This window comes from Cynocephalus volans, chromosome 15, assembly GCF_027409185.1.
Source record: "Cynocephalus volans isolate mCynVol1 chromosome 15, mCynVol1.pri, whole genome shotgun sequence".
In the NCBI taxonomy this organism is placed as follows: domain Eukaryota; kingdom Metazoa; phylum Chordata; class Mammalia; order Dermoptera; family Cynocephalidae; genus Cynocephalus; species Cynocephalus volans.
Window position 1 is genome coordinate 12,443,687 of NC_084474.1, and position 17,917 is coordinate 12,461,603.

A 17,917-nucleotide genomic window follows, 5' to 3' on the forward strand; every position below is an offset into this window, starting at 1 on the left:
TGTGGAGAGGGCATTCAGTTTCTCCTGAAGGTCACCTTTCCGCAATCTGCAGATTGCATTTTCTCTGGAAACAAAAGTTTTTCTTTTTCTTTCTCAGCAGATCTCCATAGCTCTTTTGTTAACACATTTATATAATGTCATTTAAATAAAAATTTTTGCATTGATCCACTCAATTTATAATGATGCTTCTGTGGCCATTTTAAAAGGTAAGGCTGTTGAATCGTTTTTTTCTCATTTTGCAATGAAAAACTTTTTGTTTGTTTTATACTGACATCTAGTGGCAACACTGTTTTATGCAGTTTACCAAACTGCTTTTCTCCACTCTGAAAACCTAAAGGGATTTTAAGATATAATATCTATATATTTAAAAGTCTGAGTAGGCAGTGTGACTTGAGGAATTCCTAAAGATCAAATTCCAGTTCAGCTGCCTCAAAAGTACTTCTATCACTGAGCAATTCATTTCTTTGGAGTTTCTGCCATTCATCAGCTGTGTGACCTTGGGCAAGCTGGTGTGCTTTTCTGCTCGGCCTCACTGCTCATCCATCAAGTGTGGCTAATAGCATGACCTCCACTGAAAACGGACGGTGGATATTCAAGAAGATGAACATGTGAAGTGTGTACAATAGTCAGACATGTAGTAAGTGATCATTAAATATTAGCTACCAGATTAAGATCCCCCTATTAATATACAAGTATCAAACGAAGGGCTGACACCCCACTCTCAACTTATTGAGGTCTGCTTTTTTCAAGCTGATAGTCATCTGAAAAAGTAGGAGCCTTCAGAAAGAGGCAGAGACTATGTTCAGGTCTGAGGGACATCAAAGAAAAGAAGGGTATCAAAAGGCATAAAACCTACTAATAAGTCTAAAATACACAAGTTATACAATTTTTCAAAATTTCAAACTGGTGAAATTCAAGTTACACAAAATAAAGATTTCTAATTTAAACATCTGATTATGACCGAATGATGAGACTTTACTCATGACTTCCTATCCCACCCTGGCCCCAAGATTGCTCATCTAGTTTTACACCTTGTTCTGATTTCACTCCAGAAGGCTTAATGGCCATGTTCTGGCTTAACACACTATTCGTCAAACCTTCAACCCATGCCCCCAAGAGAAGCCCAGCTCTTAGTTTTGAAAATGAATTCTGCTGCCATCTACAGTCTTAGAACATACCGACAGGTATGTTCCATTCAGGACAGTAATCAATATGGGATATTAAAAGGCCCCTCCGGAATTTCACTGAGGTCTACTACAGGCAGGTTGTAGACACTCCCCTCTAAAGATGCTTTCCAGTTTCCCATAGATATTTCCAACAAATGAAGCTAGATGCACGTCACCTACATTCCTATCTCTTTTTTCCCTACCTTTCTCTCAGTTGGCCCCAATCATGCCCACCCTTACTTGTCCAAACTTCATGCCAGTGCCTGAGCTATTCCTCGAGTATAGCAAAGTTACACCACTCCCAAATGAGAAATATAACTTTAACCTAGAAAAGAACCTAGGAAGCCATGATTAGTTTTAACCTTTGGCTCTATAAAAATGTGGGAAGAGTGGTCAAAAAAGAAAAAGGGGGTGGGGGTGGGTTTGGCCCCTATATAGCCCCACATAAAATCCTAAGCAACACAGTGCAGCAGCAAGTTTTAACGCCATAAGGTCACCGAATTTCTTTTCATTGTTAATTAGACAGATATTAGACAGTTTATCAAATAACTGAAGTTTGAAGAGCATAACTTTATAATTATTTTCTCCAGTTAGGCATCTGAATCCAGACTCTTCCTTTGTTTCTCAGGTCTGAAATAAAGTGGCCTAAAAAAGAGTATCGGAGAAGAACAAGCCTCATGTCTACCACAGAAAAAGTCATCAGCACTGACCCTAAATATTTACGTACAATTTTGCAATACAGTTACCCTAACTGGAGGTAAAACATCAAATCCACAGATTTACAGTTTGAGAACTGGTAAACACCTTCAAAGTTTTAAATGTGTATGACTCAAAGTAATTTATTTTCAGGGTGTTAGGAGGCCAGTGAATTAAGAAGGAATATACTTACATCACTTGAAGAGACTGTTCCTGTTTCAACAGCAACACCGCTACCACGCAGTTTCTATTACAAAATAAATAACTTATTACTTAGTTTTGTTTTTAATTTAATCCTAATTTATCAGTTTACAAAAGGGAGCTAAGCAAATTTTTTCCCTGATCCTACTTAATAATTCTTTTCCCTATTATTTTTTCCCTTTATCCTACTTAATAAAAAGCATGGGGATGATATAAGATATTTTAAATATCATTACACTTCTCTAAATAATATCTTTCTTAATCAATAAGTTGCTGGAAATGGAACAATAAACTGAAGAGTAAGCGCCAGCTAAATTTCATAAGTAAAGCTAGTGCAAATTTCCAAGTCCCAGGATTTACTTACTAGATAACTGTCTTAAAGTAAACTATCTACACTATATTCTGGGAGCCTGCAATTCATTCCCAATAAAAGGCTATGGGCACAGAGAGACAAAGAGATCAGAGCCAAGCATAAGCAGAGACCAGACTCTGGGTACTCTGGGTACCCAGAAGAGGTGCCCTATAGCAGAGGGACTTGCAAAGCAGAAATGCCAAACCACAACTTAAAGGCAACGACTCTGTGATAAAGAGTATACAGTAATAGAAAGATACAGAAAATATCTTGAAGAGCATTTATCTAATACCAAGAAGCTCAATTCTAATAATATTGTCCTAGACACTGAAATATTTGCTACCACTAGTGATGAAAGAAATATTTTCCCCCAATTGTTGCACGTGGTTTCCACCATAGTTAATCATTCCAGAAGGAACAAATCATCTGTGAGGCACAATATAAATGTTATTCCTGTGAGGAAGAGACAGTCTTCCCTACCAACTTTCATTTTATGAATTCAGCTACAATAGAACCTTATTACCACTGTAACTGAAAGCTAACATTAAAGCAGAATGAAGTTTATTTAAAGGAAGAGATCATTTCAAAGTAGGAAAAAAGGGAGGGGTGGGGGGAATGTTTCCTATTTAACTAAGAATCCAAAATGATACACTACATTTAGAAATTTAAAATCTCATTTTCACACATTTACTTTTCATGTTTTATATACCTTGCAATTTTTAAAATACTTCACAAACTCAAAATCTTAAAAATGGTGGCTCCTGTAAAAATACTTTTAAAAACTAAGCTCAAAAAAGGATTAAAGTAGCTGTTACCAACATAAGGAAAAAAGATTTAACTTTTTTAAGACATCCTAAAATACATCTATCCAAATATAAAAGATGGTTAGGCTCCCCCAAAAGACAGGCAATGATAAGACAAAAGGTGAATCTAAGCAAAATGTCATGGTATCTCTCAATGTATCAAATTAAAATCCATTAAAATAACAGTCACCTGAAATCTAAATTACACCTTTCCAAAAACGTTTTCCAAATGACATTTACTTGTAACCTAGCACTGACAACATAATAGCTATCAATATTATTTCTCCTGGTCCCATTCCTCCATGTCACCCACCCCCACACCAAAATCTCATTCTCTTCTACCTTTCCTTCCCCAGAACACTCCTTGCCCTGCTCCTTCATCTCACTCCTTTTCTGAGCATCATTGCCACCAATCCCCTCCCCTTACCACCTAACAATCACTGGAAGCATAAAGCAAACACTCCACAGAGCCACCATCAGTGTCGTCTTTTGACCCATTTTGAGGAACCATGAAGACAAAAACCAGAAAACTTGTCCTTTTTCCAGCCATTACACCAGCAAGCTATGAGGGGTCTTCAAAAAGTTCATGGAAAGATTTGTTTCATTTCATTTTCTGTGAACTTTTTGAAGTATGCTCGTAGTTTCCTCCATGGAGAAGTAGAGCTAGAGAGGCCTGGAAGCAACCATGACAAGTAATCAGCAGGCTTCACGTTTCACATCCGGCCTAACTGTTCAAATCCACAATGATGCCGTGAAATGTGACGGGCCACTGTGTGAGGCAGAGTCATCTCGCAGCTGGACCCAGCAGCTCCAGGCTCACCCAGAGATACCTGGAAGCCTGGGAAGGACTCTTAGTCAATCCGTTTGTCCATGTGTTGGCCAACAATCTGTAATGTGCTATTTGCAGTTTAAAACTCCCCTGGTGGCACCCAGGGTCAGTTTGTTTATTGGTATAACCAGCTGGACAGCTTGGCCTGGTTATCTAACCAAAAGGGCATGAAAGACCTCACTAGGAACTTTCAGAGAGTTCTCCCAAAACCAAGGTTTCTCACACAAATCTTGGTGGCCCACAGTCCTGAGGCAGACTGAGAGCTGCACCTGGATGTCAGCCAGCCCAAAGCCTGCCCCACACTCTCTCCCGCTGCATGTTCTTTTCCATTATCATGCCTCACATAAGCATACTCTTTGGAGTTGTGCAGATCCCTTCAGTTCTGCCACCTGTGTAATCTCAGCAGCCACCTGGAAGGAAGATACACCCCGACCACAGAAAAGCATGAGTGGAAAGCCCCAAGAGGCAGAAAAGATAGAAAGGTTTGAACTGAAGCCAGTCAAAGAGAGAAAAAGTGAAGCATACTGCTAGACCTAATAGGAGTCTGGTTTGCTTATAAAGTTCAAAATGGCATTATTTTAATAAAAAATTTTTCGTGATTTAACATAGTTACTACAAATAGCTTACAAGAACATGAATGTTATATTCCTTTCCAAGATACTAAAAGAAATTTCTTTTACCTGTGAACTCAGCTGAGTTTTTATCCAATTGAAGTAATAACTTAAGTCGCTGCCTTCCATCAATTCTTTTCCCCAAGCTGCTAACTTGGCAATAATTCTTGCTGCCTGAAAACAAATAAGAAATACATTATTGAATACTATATTGACTCTAAAAATCACATCACATACCTTAAAAAACAGGACTCATAAACCTGCTGCATGCTTTCTATAATACTCAAATCCTCCAAAAATTATATTTTATATTTCATTTTTTAAAATATATTTTGAAATATAAACATTCAAAATGTATTTTTAACTATTTCCATTAAAGTGAACCAAAATTAACCATGTTTTAAGAATTTCTTGACATTCCCTGTGTTATTCTGAGTTTCATCAGTAAGACTGGGATTCCTTGTATGACCAGCAGAAAACAAAAGACCACAAAAATCTTTTTCAGGAGCAGATTCGCTGAATCACTCACCAGAGCTCTGAGCAATCTATAAAACAAACTGCCAGCCATTTCCTCGCTCATCCCTAGCCCTTCGTGAGTTCTACCTATTTTAGTATAATATATATCCTAGGTATTAACTAGCCATCTCTCTCAACATAAAAAAAATACACTTTATTACTCATTCAAAGATTTCTTAATGTTCTTTAAGCTATAAAACTAATCATTAATTTTTATATTAAACAAGCAATATATCGCTTCTCGGCCTTTTGGCTAAGATCAAGTGTAGTATTTGTTCTTATCAGTTTAATATCTGATACGTCCTCTATCCGAGGACAATATATTAAATGATAGATGCAAAAATCCTCACTAAAATACTAGCAAACAGAATACAGCAACACATACGAAAAATTATTCATCACGATCAAGTGGGATTCATCCCAGGGATGCAAGGTTGGTTCAACATACGCAAATCAATAAATGTGATACACCATATTAATAAACTCAAACACAAGGACCATATGATCATCTCTATAGATGCTGAAAAAGCATTCGATAAAGTTCAGCACTCATTCATGACAAAGACCCTCTATAAGTTAGGTATAGAGGGAAAGTATCTCAACATAATTAAAGCCATATATGACAAACCCACGGCCAATATCATCCTGAATGGGGAAAAGCTGAAAGCTTTTCCTTTAAGAACAGGAACTAGACAAGGATGCCCACTCTCACCACTCCTATTCAACATAGTGTTGGAAGTACTAGCCAGAGCAATCAGAGAAGAGAAGGAAATAAAGGGCATCCAGATTGGAAAAGATGAAGTCAAACTGTCCCTGTTTGCAGATGACATGATCCTAGATATCGAACAGCCTAAAACCTCTACAAAAAAACTGTTGGAATTGATAAATGATTTCAGCACAGTAGCAGGATACAAAATCAACACACAAAAATCAGTAGCATTTCTTTTCTCCAATAGTCAACATGCAGAAGGAGAAATCAAGAAAGCCTGCCCATTTACAATAGCCACCAAAAAAATAAAATACTTAGGAATTGAGTTAACCAAGGAGGTGAAAAATCTCTATAATGAGAACTACAAACCACTGCTGAGAGAAATTAGAGAGGATACAAGAAGATGGAAAGATATTCCATGCTCTTGGATTGGAAGAATCAACATAGTGAAAATGTCCATACTACCCAAAGTGATATACAAATTCAATGCAATCCCCATCAAAATTCCAAAGACATTTTTCTCAGAAATGGAAAAAACTATTCAGACATTTATATGGAACAATAAAAGACCACGAATAGCCAAAGCAATGCTCAGCAAAAAAAATAAAGCTGGAGGCATAACACTACCTGACTTTAAGCTATACTACAAAGCTATAATAACCAAAACAGTATGGTACTGGCATAAAAACAGACACACTGACCAATGGAATAGAATAGAGAATCCAGAAATCAACCCACACACTTACTGCCATCTGATCTTTGACAAAGGCACCAAGCCTATTCACTGGGGAAGGGACTGCCTCTTCAGCAAGTGGTGTTGGGATAACTGGATATCGATATGCAGGAGAATGAAACTAGATCCATACCTCTCACCGTATACTAAAATCAACTCAAAATGGATTAAGGATTTAAATATACACCCTGAAACAATAAAACTTCTTAAAGAAAACATAGGGGAAACACTTCAGGAAATAGGACTGGGCACAGACTTCATGAATACGACCCCAAAAGCACGGGCAACCAAAGGAAAAATAAACAAATGGGATTATATCAAACTAAAAAGCTTCTGCACAGCAAAAGAAACAATTAAAAGAGTTAAAAGACAACCAACAGAGTGGGAGAAAATATTTGCAAAATATACATCTGACAAAGGATTAATATCCAGAATATATAAGGAACTCAAACAACTTTACAAGAAGAAAGCAAGCAACCCAATTAAAAAATGGGCAAAAGAGCTAAGTAGGCATTTCTCTAAAGAAGATATCCAAATGGCCAACAGACATATGAAAAAATGCTCAACATCACTCAGCATCCGGGAAATGCAAATCAAAACCACATTGAGATACCATCTAACCCCAGTTAGGATGGCTAAAATCCAAAAGACTATGAACGATAAATGCTGGCGAGGCTGCGGAGAAAAAGGAACTCTCATACATTGTTGGTGGGACTGCAAAATGGTGCAGCCTCTATGGAAAATGGTATGGAGGTTCCTTAAACAATTGCAAATAGATCTACCATACGACCCAGCCATCCCACTGTTGGGAATATACCCAGAGGAATGGAAATCATCAAGTCGAAGGTATACCTGTTCCCCAATGTTCATCGCAGCACTCTTTACAATAGCCAAGAGTTGGAACCAGCCCAAATGCCCATCATCAGATGAGTGGATACGGAAAATGTGGTACATCTACACAATGGAATACTACTCAGCTATAAAAACGAATGAAATACTGCCATTTCCAACAACATGGATGGACCTTGAGAGAATTATATTAAGTGAAACAAGTCAGGCACAGAAAGAGAAATACCACATGTTCTCACTTATTGGAGGGAGCTAAACATTAATATATAAATTCACACACACACATACAGACACACACACACAAACCGGGGGGGGGGGGAAGAAGATATAACAACCACAATTATTTGAAGTTGATACAACAAGCAAACAGAAAGGACATTGTTGGGGGGGAGGGGGGGAGGGAGAAGGGAGGGAGGTTTTGGTGATGGGGAGCATTAATCAGCTACAATGTATATCGACAAAATAAAATTAAAAAAAAAAAAAAACAAGCAATATAAAATACTACTTCATATACAAACCCAATTTAATAAATATTCTTTCAGTACTTTCTGAAGGCAAATCACTGTTTTAAAACTTCAACTATGCAGAATAATTAATCCCAATAGAGAATGGAAGGCTAATCCCAGAAAAATTTCCTGTGTTGGTAGACCACTGTTTGTTCTCACATTTGAGTACAGCCAAATCAGATTGACAGAGGCACACCATCAGAATGCCAGACATTTGAGTGTACTGATGTATTTGGAATTCTGCAACATGGGAGATGACAGGAGCACCTGAGTTGTGACATACTTATGTTTTCACATGCGCAGCTAAGTGAATTTATAGATACATTACCTAGTTTAAACTGATCTAACTTGTACAAAGTAGACAACTGATGTAAAAGAATTCCTATTAGGAAACTAGGGATTAAAAACATTATTAGCAGTGCACGCACAATCTAGAAGGAAAAGACAAAAGAACAACAGAATTGGCATTTCTACTCCTAGCATAAGCTCTTCATCAGCACGTGGTAAACCAATGGCAGTCTGACCCTCAAAATTTGAAACACTGACCAAAAGTAATTCAAAGCATCAAGAACATGCATTTGGCTGCACAATTAATAATGATGAATCATGCCCTAAGTGTATATTTGTTCTTTAATATATTGTCAATATTATAGTACTAGGAAGACATTTAGGCCGGGCATCACCCAGACAGTTGAAACAGGTCTCTAGAATTTGAAAGAAGAAAATATATTAGTGGTTTTTAAAAAAGTATTCTTCAAGCCACAGTTTATTTCATGAGTCCTCCTTTTTCTCTTTTTATAAATGTTTCATAATGTATACAATATATGAATAACACTAGTATACAAATGAATATAGATACATGTGGAGGGGTAGGAGAGGAACAGAGGGGTTGACAGAGAGAGAGTACACATGCTCAAAAATGTTTCACTGACACCGGTCCTTGATTTGAACAATTTAAAGACATCTACTGAAACCAGCAGCCTCCACAGCTCTCATCCCATTCACCCCCCTTGGCGGCCCACTCCCCACTGGAAATAGAGAAGCTTTGTTGTACAAACGTTTATTCTCTCAACCCTGCTCTCAGACCTTCTCCAGACTCCATGAAAGATTCTTCAGTGTTAGAGCTTCCAAACATAGCCCTTCATGCTAAATTTAAAACAGGATTGTGTTTAAGATATTAAGAAGCAATTAAGTTATTGCTTAATTAAAATAAAAACTAAACACTGTAGCTGCTTCAAAGAAAAATTTAATTTCTATATTGTAAATGTGGTTACCTGCTACAGACAATCTAGAACTGTTTGCACATGTGAATTCACCACAGGCTTTGATGCTAATAAACTCATCATTATAGTTTACAACACTTTAAATGCAAACTGACTTCCAATGTCTCCTCCTTACTGAACACAAACAAAGAAAGCTAATTTCATAGCAATTACTCCTCTGGAAACAGGCAGGTTACAAAGTCATAAAAAGCCCAGGTTTGTTTCTTACCTAAATCAGAATGTGATCACAATTAAAAACATAATAACAATTTCAAAATATAATAACATTAAAAAAAATTTTTAATAAATAAATTCCCTTCTTATATTGTATTACATATTAAAAAAAAATAAATGTGACCAATTCAAAATTTACCATATGAACAGTAAAGGGATCCTGACGATTCAACATTGGCAGAAAGTAGGGCCAGGCTGTGTTTTTGCAACGTTTGGCGTAGTCAAAGAAAATGCTAACACGCTGGTGATTTTCCTAAAAAAGAAAATAAATGATATTACTAATCAGAATGAATTTTACTAAAGGATGTAACATGGTGGTGAGAAAACTGGACATCCATATGTAGAAGAATGAACCTCAACCCATACCTCTCACCATATACCAAAATCAACTCAAATGGATTAAAGCCTTAAATATATGACCTGAAACTATTAACGACTAAAAGAAGACATAGGGGAAACACTTCAGGATGTAGAACTGGGCAAAGACTTCATGAATAAGACCCCCAAAGCACAGGCAACAAAAAGAAAAATAAACAAATGGGATTATATAACACTAAAAAACTTCAACAGAGCAAAAGAAACAATTAAGAGAGAGAAAAGAACACCTACAGAATGGGAGAAAATATTTGCAAACTATGCATCCAACAAAGGATTAATATCCAAAATATACAAGGAACTCAAACAACTTAACAGTAAAAAAAACTCAATTTAAAAATGGGCAAAAGAGTTGAATAGACATTTCTCAAAGGAAGATATACAAATGGCCGACAAACACATAAAAAAATGCTCAACATCACTAAGCACCAGGGAAATGCATATCGAAACCACAACAAAATATCACCTCACCCTGGTTAAACTGGTTATTATCAAATACAGAGAACAACAAATGCTGGCCAGGATGCAGAGAAACAGGTACTCTCTTACACTGTTGGTGGGACTGTAAATTGGTTCAGCCATTATGGAAAATAGTATGGAGGTTCCTCAAACAAGTACAGATAGAACTGCCACATCCAGCAATCCCACTGCTGGGTATATACCCAAAGGAATAGAAATCATCACATTGAAGAGATACCTGCTCTCCCATGTTTATCACAGCTCTATTTACAATAGCCAAGAGTTGGAATCAACCTAAATGTCCATCACTGGATGACTAGATAAAGAAAATGTGGTATATATACTCAATGGAATGATATTCTGACAGAAAAAAGAATGAAATTCTGCCATTTGCAGCAACATGGACGAACCTAGAGAAAATCATGTTAAGTGAAATAAGCCAGGTACAGAAAGAGAAATATCACGTCCTCACTCATAAGTGGGAGCTAAAAAATAAACAAACAAAAAAAGAAAAAGGAAGATAGAAAGACACAACAATTACAGTAATTCGTTGAACTTTCAAAAGGAGACAAAAGAACTGAGGTTACGGGGGCAGGGCAGGCAGTAAGGGAAGAATTGATAAAAGGTCACGAAAAATGATTACACTGTATAATGTTGAATATACTAATTATCCTGAGTTGATCATCACATATTACACACAAATATTAATATTGAACTCTATACCCCACAGACATGTACAATCAAATGTTATAATTTTAAAAAATCTGAAAAAAATAAAATAAAAAATTGTAATATAGAAAAAAAGAAAAGAATATAACAATTGCGCCCTGTTTCTCAGCCTTTCACTTTATGTCCCACCAGTGTATGTTCTTTTTCTACTGTGTCTGTCTGTCTGTGATTTGTCTCTCTGTCATTATCACTATGGGGCAGAGGATAGGGATGGTGATAGATATTTTCCAAATAAAATCATATTTAATCATTATGATTATTTTGAATCACAAGGTATGAGATTATAAGTGACACTTCTCAGCCTGCAACTCTGACCTGCTGCTCCCAATGTTGTCTTGTCACCAAACACTAAAGTGTGAGCAATCTGGCTGCCACACAGAAGAAATCAAAATCAGGAGGTAGATGGGCCTAGATGAAGGAGCAATAGGAAGTAACTTAAACTATTAACAAACAAACAAGGGAAACAGAGAAGTAGGTAAATCTCAAATGTTGAAAGTTACTTCAAGCATATCATGATAGAAAACTTGCAACATATAAAGACAGAAAAAAAGGCCAGCATATTCATGAGCAGATGTATACAGAATTTGAATAAGAGTGAATTCTTAGTTCAAATTATGCAAACTTCCCCTCTCACCCCAATTTTCTCTGCATATCACTGGCTAAAATACATTTTCTGGTCCCTTAAGTGAATATAGTTGCTAAGAAGCAATATTTGCTAAAAACACAAATAATCCAATAAACAATAATTTTAATTTTCAGATCCACATTTAATTCTTTTTAAATACATTGATTTTAATATTGGTCTGTGCTAACAGTTATCTATTTGAGGTGCAGACTACTGTCTCCTTAAGTAATGAATCATGATAGTTTAGAATAACAATTGAAATAGTTATGATAATGACTTTATCAAAGGACTCAAACTCCTTGGTGGAGGCAGGCAAGTTATAAAACTTTAAGAGAATAAGGATAAAGTCCTTCAAGTCAGGCGTACTTTGTAATTGCTGTTGACATCCAGGCATGGTAAACAAATTAATCTTCAATATTATGTACTAAAAACTAAACATATAAGGAAATGTAAGCAATTCTGTCCCAAAATGTTCTATTCAAAAGAGATAGAAATAAAATGACAATTAAAAATATGAGAAAATTTTTAATTATGATATCTTTGAAATAGCACAATGAATCAAATGATAAAGGTGTATACAAATTTCTTCATGTAAAATACAGTTATTAAAATATATTAAATTGGTAGTGAGGACAATAGCAGCTGCCTAAATCTGAATCTCTACATTGATCCTTCAAAAATACAGATTGACAAATAGAACAAACAGAACTACGCAAAACTCATCCCCTCAGAATAATAAAACCTCTAAGAATACCCATTTCTAATTAACCATAAAAAAAAAAAAAACACTAAATCCCAGCAAAGCTCTCACACACTCTCACCCCAAGATTTTGTGGATGGTATGTTTGGAAAATGTGTGTAGAAGGAAGGATATGAACATGGGAGGAGGTCCTAGAGTTGATCTATATAGTCTCTACCAGAAAATAAGATATACAGTAATTGTGAAGAAGACTATGTAAACTGACAAAGACTCCTTGTAGACTAGAGCACTGACTACAGGAAGCAGAGAGAAGTCATGAAAAGGAATCACTTTTAAGAGAGAACAAGATTTAAAAAAAAAAAAGAGAGAGAGAGAGAGAAGCATCTTTAAGAAATTGGGCAGTGAGAAAAAAAAAGAACAAAAGAGGGAAATTTTTTAGGGTCCTGCAACACAAAATGGGACCAGAAAGAACAAAAGACACACAATCTGCCCCCCATCAAAAGAAAGTCATCCATTAAAGAAACTGTACCTCACTACAAAAAGAGAAAAGGGTGTTCCCAAGCTAGGAATGTTATAAATCACTAAAATCCATAATATGAACAGATGAAAGCAGCCTACATTTATACAAAGCTACCATAAGAAAAAAACAGAAGATACAAATCAAAATATCTCAGGGGATGAAATTCCTTTCCCCAAAAAACAGCCATGAAAAATACAGAGTTGATGAAATTCAGAAAAGGAATAAAAGAAAAGGACAAAATGGTCTAAAAAATTAAAATTAAATTATCGTTACTCAAGAGAGAACAGATTCAAAAGTCTAAGAATTATGAACCAAGGATTCAATATCAGCCAAGGTGTCCTTCAAGTATGAAGACTACAGAAAAAAAAAAAAATTTAATGCAAAATTTAGACAATATCCTACCCTCAAGACCACCTTGAGAAATCCATTAGCAGATGAGCTTCATCCAATCAAGATACCCTTGGGAAAACTTCAGCAAAAAGACCAGTGGTAAAAATTTAATATAGCAAAACAAAGATAGGAATAGGTATAGAATAATAACATATAAATGTTGTGTTTTGACAAAGTATAAAAATGCGACTAAAAAATGAAAGAGAGGAAAAAAAAGAAAGTAGAATAAGCTCATCAATTGCTGCAAATCAATTGTATTAAAAATGACAAACCTGATTATTAATGAATAAGACAGGGGATTAATGGCATTACAAAGGTATAAGTACAAAGAAAACTAACAGAAGAAAAATAGAAACCTTCCTATAGGCCAAAAGATTTTTTTTTAAATGTGCAAACAAAACTGATCATGTAGAGAATAAAAAAGTACATTTAACATAATGCACACAGTAATCATAACATAACACAGTATGATAGAGTTGAGATCAAACCTCTTAGTAATAGTCCTATTAAAAGAAAAAGGTGTTATCTCACAAAGCAAGACTCAAATCTACGCTGTATACAAGAGATACAATTAAAACAAAATGATTAACCTATAAAAGGGATGGGAAAATATACATAGGCAAATAGAAACAAGGAACCATGTGTTACTATCCTAATATTAAAGTAGAATTTAAGTCAAAGTGCATTAAGTATAACAAGAAGGAAACTTTTTAATGTTAAATGCCACAATTCAGTGTAGATACAACAATAATGAATATGTATGTACTAAATAACACAGCACCTTTATAAAATAGAAACTACAGAAGATACTAGTAGAAATAGTCAGAAATTCATCTATAACAGATTTTAACATACCACTCTCAGTATAAGATTAAACAGACCAAATAAACAAATAAATAAATAAATAAAGGTTAGAAGACTTATAATCAATAAGATAGAGCTCATGAATATATATAAAACTTTATACTCTATAATAAAGACTGTACCTTCTCACATACACTTGGTACATTTTAAAAACTGATCATATACTAATTAACAAAGAAAGCATCAGCAAATTCCATAAAGTTGAAATATTATTTTGAAACATGATGCAATAAAGTTAGAAACTACAAATGTGCTAGAAATAAAAAAACGTTTTAATGCATGTCTTCCAGAAAATTAAAAAAATAAATTAAACAACCCTTCATTGAATGGGAAAACAAAAACTGAATTATAGAAATTCTAAAAAGTAATGACAATAAAATCACAACATATCAAAAGGGATATATTTTAAGCAGTGACAAGAGGAAAATTCATATCTTTAAATACTTATATCTTCATAATAGAAGGATGAAAGTAAATTATAATTGCCAGCTCAAAGTCCTAGAAAAAGAACAAAGTAAACAGAGAGTGGGCAAAGAAAATAACAAAGGCAAAAGCAGAAATTAAGGTAAAGAATAGAAAAACTATAGATACAATTAATAACAAAATCCAGATTCTCTGAAAAAAATTAGCAAAAGGGGAAGACACTTCTTAATCAAGAAAAATAGGAGAAAGTTAAGAAATAACGTAGGGGATATAATACTGAAATAGCGGGGGAAAACGTTAGAGTATAAGATTTAATCATAAGATTGAAGTCCTCTATAAAAATAAATTTGAAATCTTCAATAAAATAATTTTCTAAGAAAATACAGATTTCCAAAATTGTTACCACTAGAGATAGAAAGCCTAAAATGACCAATTTTGTAGGAGAAATAGATAAGGCTATCAAAGAATAACTCCACCAAAAACATCAGGTTCAAACATATTCACAAGGGAATTCTACCAAGTCATCAAAGCCCTGATAGTCCCAATGCTACATAAATTGTTGCAGAGTATAGCAAATGAAGGAAAATCTCCAAATTCTTTTTATGAACAAGTATAACATTGATACCTAAACCAAATTAAAACAAAAAAAGAAATAAAATTATAAACCAATTTAATTTATGAACCCTGATGCAAAAATCCTGAAGAAAATAGAAAAGAAAATTCAATACCATATCAAGAAAATAATATATCATGACCAAGTGGGATTGAATCCTTGAATGCAAGGTTGATTCAGTATTTAAATCCATTAATATAATTCACTATACTGATAGATCAGATGAGAAAAAAAAGTCACTGAGTTATCTCCACAGACGCTTAAAAAAAAAAATTGGAAAAGAAGTAAAATTATCTCTATTTTGCATATTATAAATTTATGATTGAATTTAATTTATAAAAGTAATTCAAATAAGAGAATTCACTAAGGTACCAAAATATAAAATTAATATACAGAGATCAATAGCTTTCATATACATAAACAAATGAGTTCAAAGATAAAATGGAAGAGAAACACTGTTTACAATAGCAATAAAGAAAATACTTAAGCATGAACTTAAAAAGAAATGTGCAAAATCTTTATGTGAAAAACATTACATGAACATAAACATATACTTAAATAAATAAACACCGTTTGTTTTTGGACAGAAAAATTCAATATCACAAAGATGTCATTTCTCCCTCAGTTAATTTATAAATTTAATGCAACTCAGTAAAAACGTCAACAAACTTTTTCATAGATCCAAATACGCTGATACAACATTTCATACTGTAAAATAGTATGCAAGAATAGCTATGAAAATATTGAAGAAAAAAAAAAAACTACAAAGGGAATTAGCCATAAGATCCTCTATAATTAAAACTGGATAGTAGTAGGGCATTAACACACAGGCTTTCCAGAAGAATAGCACAGAAGGTCCAGAAATACCCTAGGTAGATAGGGAGGTTTAATGTAACAGGGAGCATCGCTAACCACTGACTTTTTAATAAATGGTGCTAGCTGAACGGCCACTTGGCAAACACATAATTAGATAAATACCTAACACCACACACAAGCAGCAGCTCTAAACTAGTCAAATATCTAACTGTAAAAATGAAGTATACAAGTACTAGAAGAAAACATGGGTGAATTCTACTATAACGCAGGTGTAAGGAAAAGGTTTCTAACTACAATACAAAGCCCAGATATTTTTTTTGGCTAGCTGGTAGAAGGTTCAAATCCTGGACCTTCATGTTATCAGCACCACACTCTAACCAACTGAGGTAACCAGCCAGCACCCCAAGCCCCAAATTTTTAGAAAATTTTCTGATAAATTAGACTGCATAAAAATAATAAATTTTTTTAACATGCAAAAAACACCAAAGTCAAAAGGTAAATGATAAACCAGGAGAAAATATTTGCAACACATATCACAGATATTTCCCTAATATATAAAGAACTCTTAAAATGGGCAAAGGCATGAATAAATAATTCAAAAAAAAAATAATAATAAAAACAGACTTTAAGAACATCAGAAGGCTTTTCTCAGCAAGATGGCTGACTAGAGGCAGCCAGCCCTCACCTCTAATGCAAAGAAAAGTCCAAAGCAACAAGCAGATAGTCACCTGTAGAGTGTCCAGGAGAAAATGACAGAATCCAGAAAAACAGTGAGGAAAACCCCCCAAGATTTGGAAATTCGAGACAGCAACATAGACAGGAGAGGCCCCAGTCAAGAACAGCATGGAGACTGGAGAGACCCTGCACTGCTGGAACAAGGTAGTTGGGGGTTCTGCAGCTGGTGTTCCTGCCACAGACACCTGCAAATCAGGCTGCAAAGTAACCATACAGCCCTTGTGGACAGTGAGCTCAGTGTGGGGAGCTGCTAGGAACTCACATGACTGCATTTTTCCAGAGGGGAAGTACATGGTGAGTTCCCCCGATCCCATCAGTCCCGGACTGCTACTAGATATTCCCATTTTGACACAGGAGCCAGGGAATCTGAGTCCCACCCAACCCAGCAAGCCCAACCACCACTGCAGCAGAGAGTGATGGGGGAGTGCACTAGCTGCTTGGATCCATGCCCACCTTCCCCAGGAGCTCAGAGAACTGCTTGACCCAGCAGGCCCACCGGCCCCAGTGAAAGTATGCAGGGAGTGTGCACACCACAGGGATCCATGCCCACCTTCCCCAGGAGCTCAGAGTACCACCTAACCCAGTGGGCCACCTACCCCAATGAAGAGCATGCAGAGAGTGCACAGGCCGCCTGGATACACACCTACCTTCCTTGGAAGCTCAGAGTTGCACCTGACCCAGCAGCCTGCCTACCCCAGCAGAGAGCACGTAGGGAGTGCACTGGCTGCCTAGATCCACACCCACCTTCCCCAGGAACTCAGAGTATTGCCTGGCCCAGGGGGCTGCCTGCCCCAACAGATAATGTTCAGGGAGTCCACAGGCCACACAGACCCATGACCACCTTCCCTGGGAGCTGAGAACCTCACCCAACTTAGCAGCCAGCCCCCCAACCCTTGCAGAGTATGTGAGTGAGTGCACAGGCCACCCGGATCCAAGACCACGTTCCCCAGAAGTTCAGAATCCTGATGACCCAGCAAGGACTACCCACGACTACAGAGGTGTGGGGAGTGAGTGGTACTTACTAGCATGCTCACCCAGAACAAAACCTGTAACACCCAACTCAACTATGAATACAGAACACTTCAACAGGTAAGAGTCTCTCCATTCAAAAACTACTCCAAAAATGAAAAGAAGCAACTACATGACAAGATGCCCAGACATCAATGCAGAGATACAAGAAGCATGAAAAAAGAGAAACATG

At 35.9% G+C, this 17,917-nt stretch overlaps 1 protein-coding gene and 1 pseudogene across 3 annotated transcripts in view; one reads left to right on the plus strand and one right to left on the minus strand.

Moving 5' to 3' along the window:
• The window catches only part of ATP6V1H (ATPase H+ transporting V1 subunit H), a 121,075-nt gene that overhangs the window by 85,999 nt on the left and 17,159 nt on the right, over positions 1-17,917 (minus strand). For 2 of the 3 annotated variants that reach the window (XM_063079560.1, XM_063079557.1), the window contains 3 exons: positions 9,607-9,720; positions 4,728-4,832; positions 2,056-2,109 (listed from right to left, as the gene is read on the minus strand). In XM_063079560.1, the coding sequence (XP_062935630.1) occupies positions 2,056-2,109; positions 4,728-4,832; positions 9,607-9,720 (273 nt within the window). The remainder of the gene's footprint in view (positions 1-2,055; positions 2,110-4,727; positions 4,833-9,606; positions 9,721-17,917) is intronic. The other variant, XM_063079559.1, reaches the window with a different exon arrangement.
• LOC134364263 (U2 spliceosomal RNA) lies at positions 5,408-5,522 on the plus strand (annotated as a pseudogene).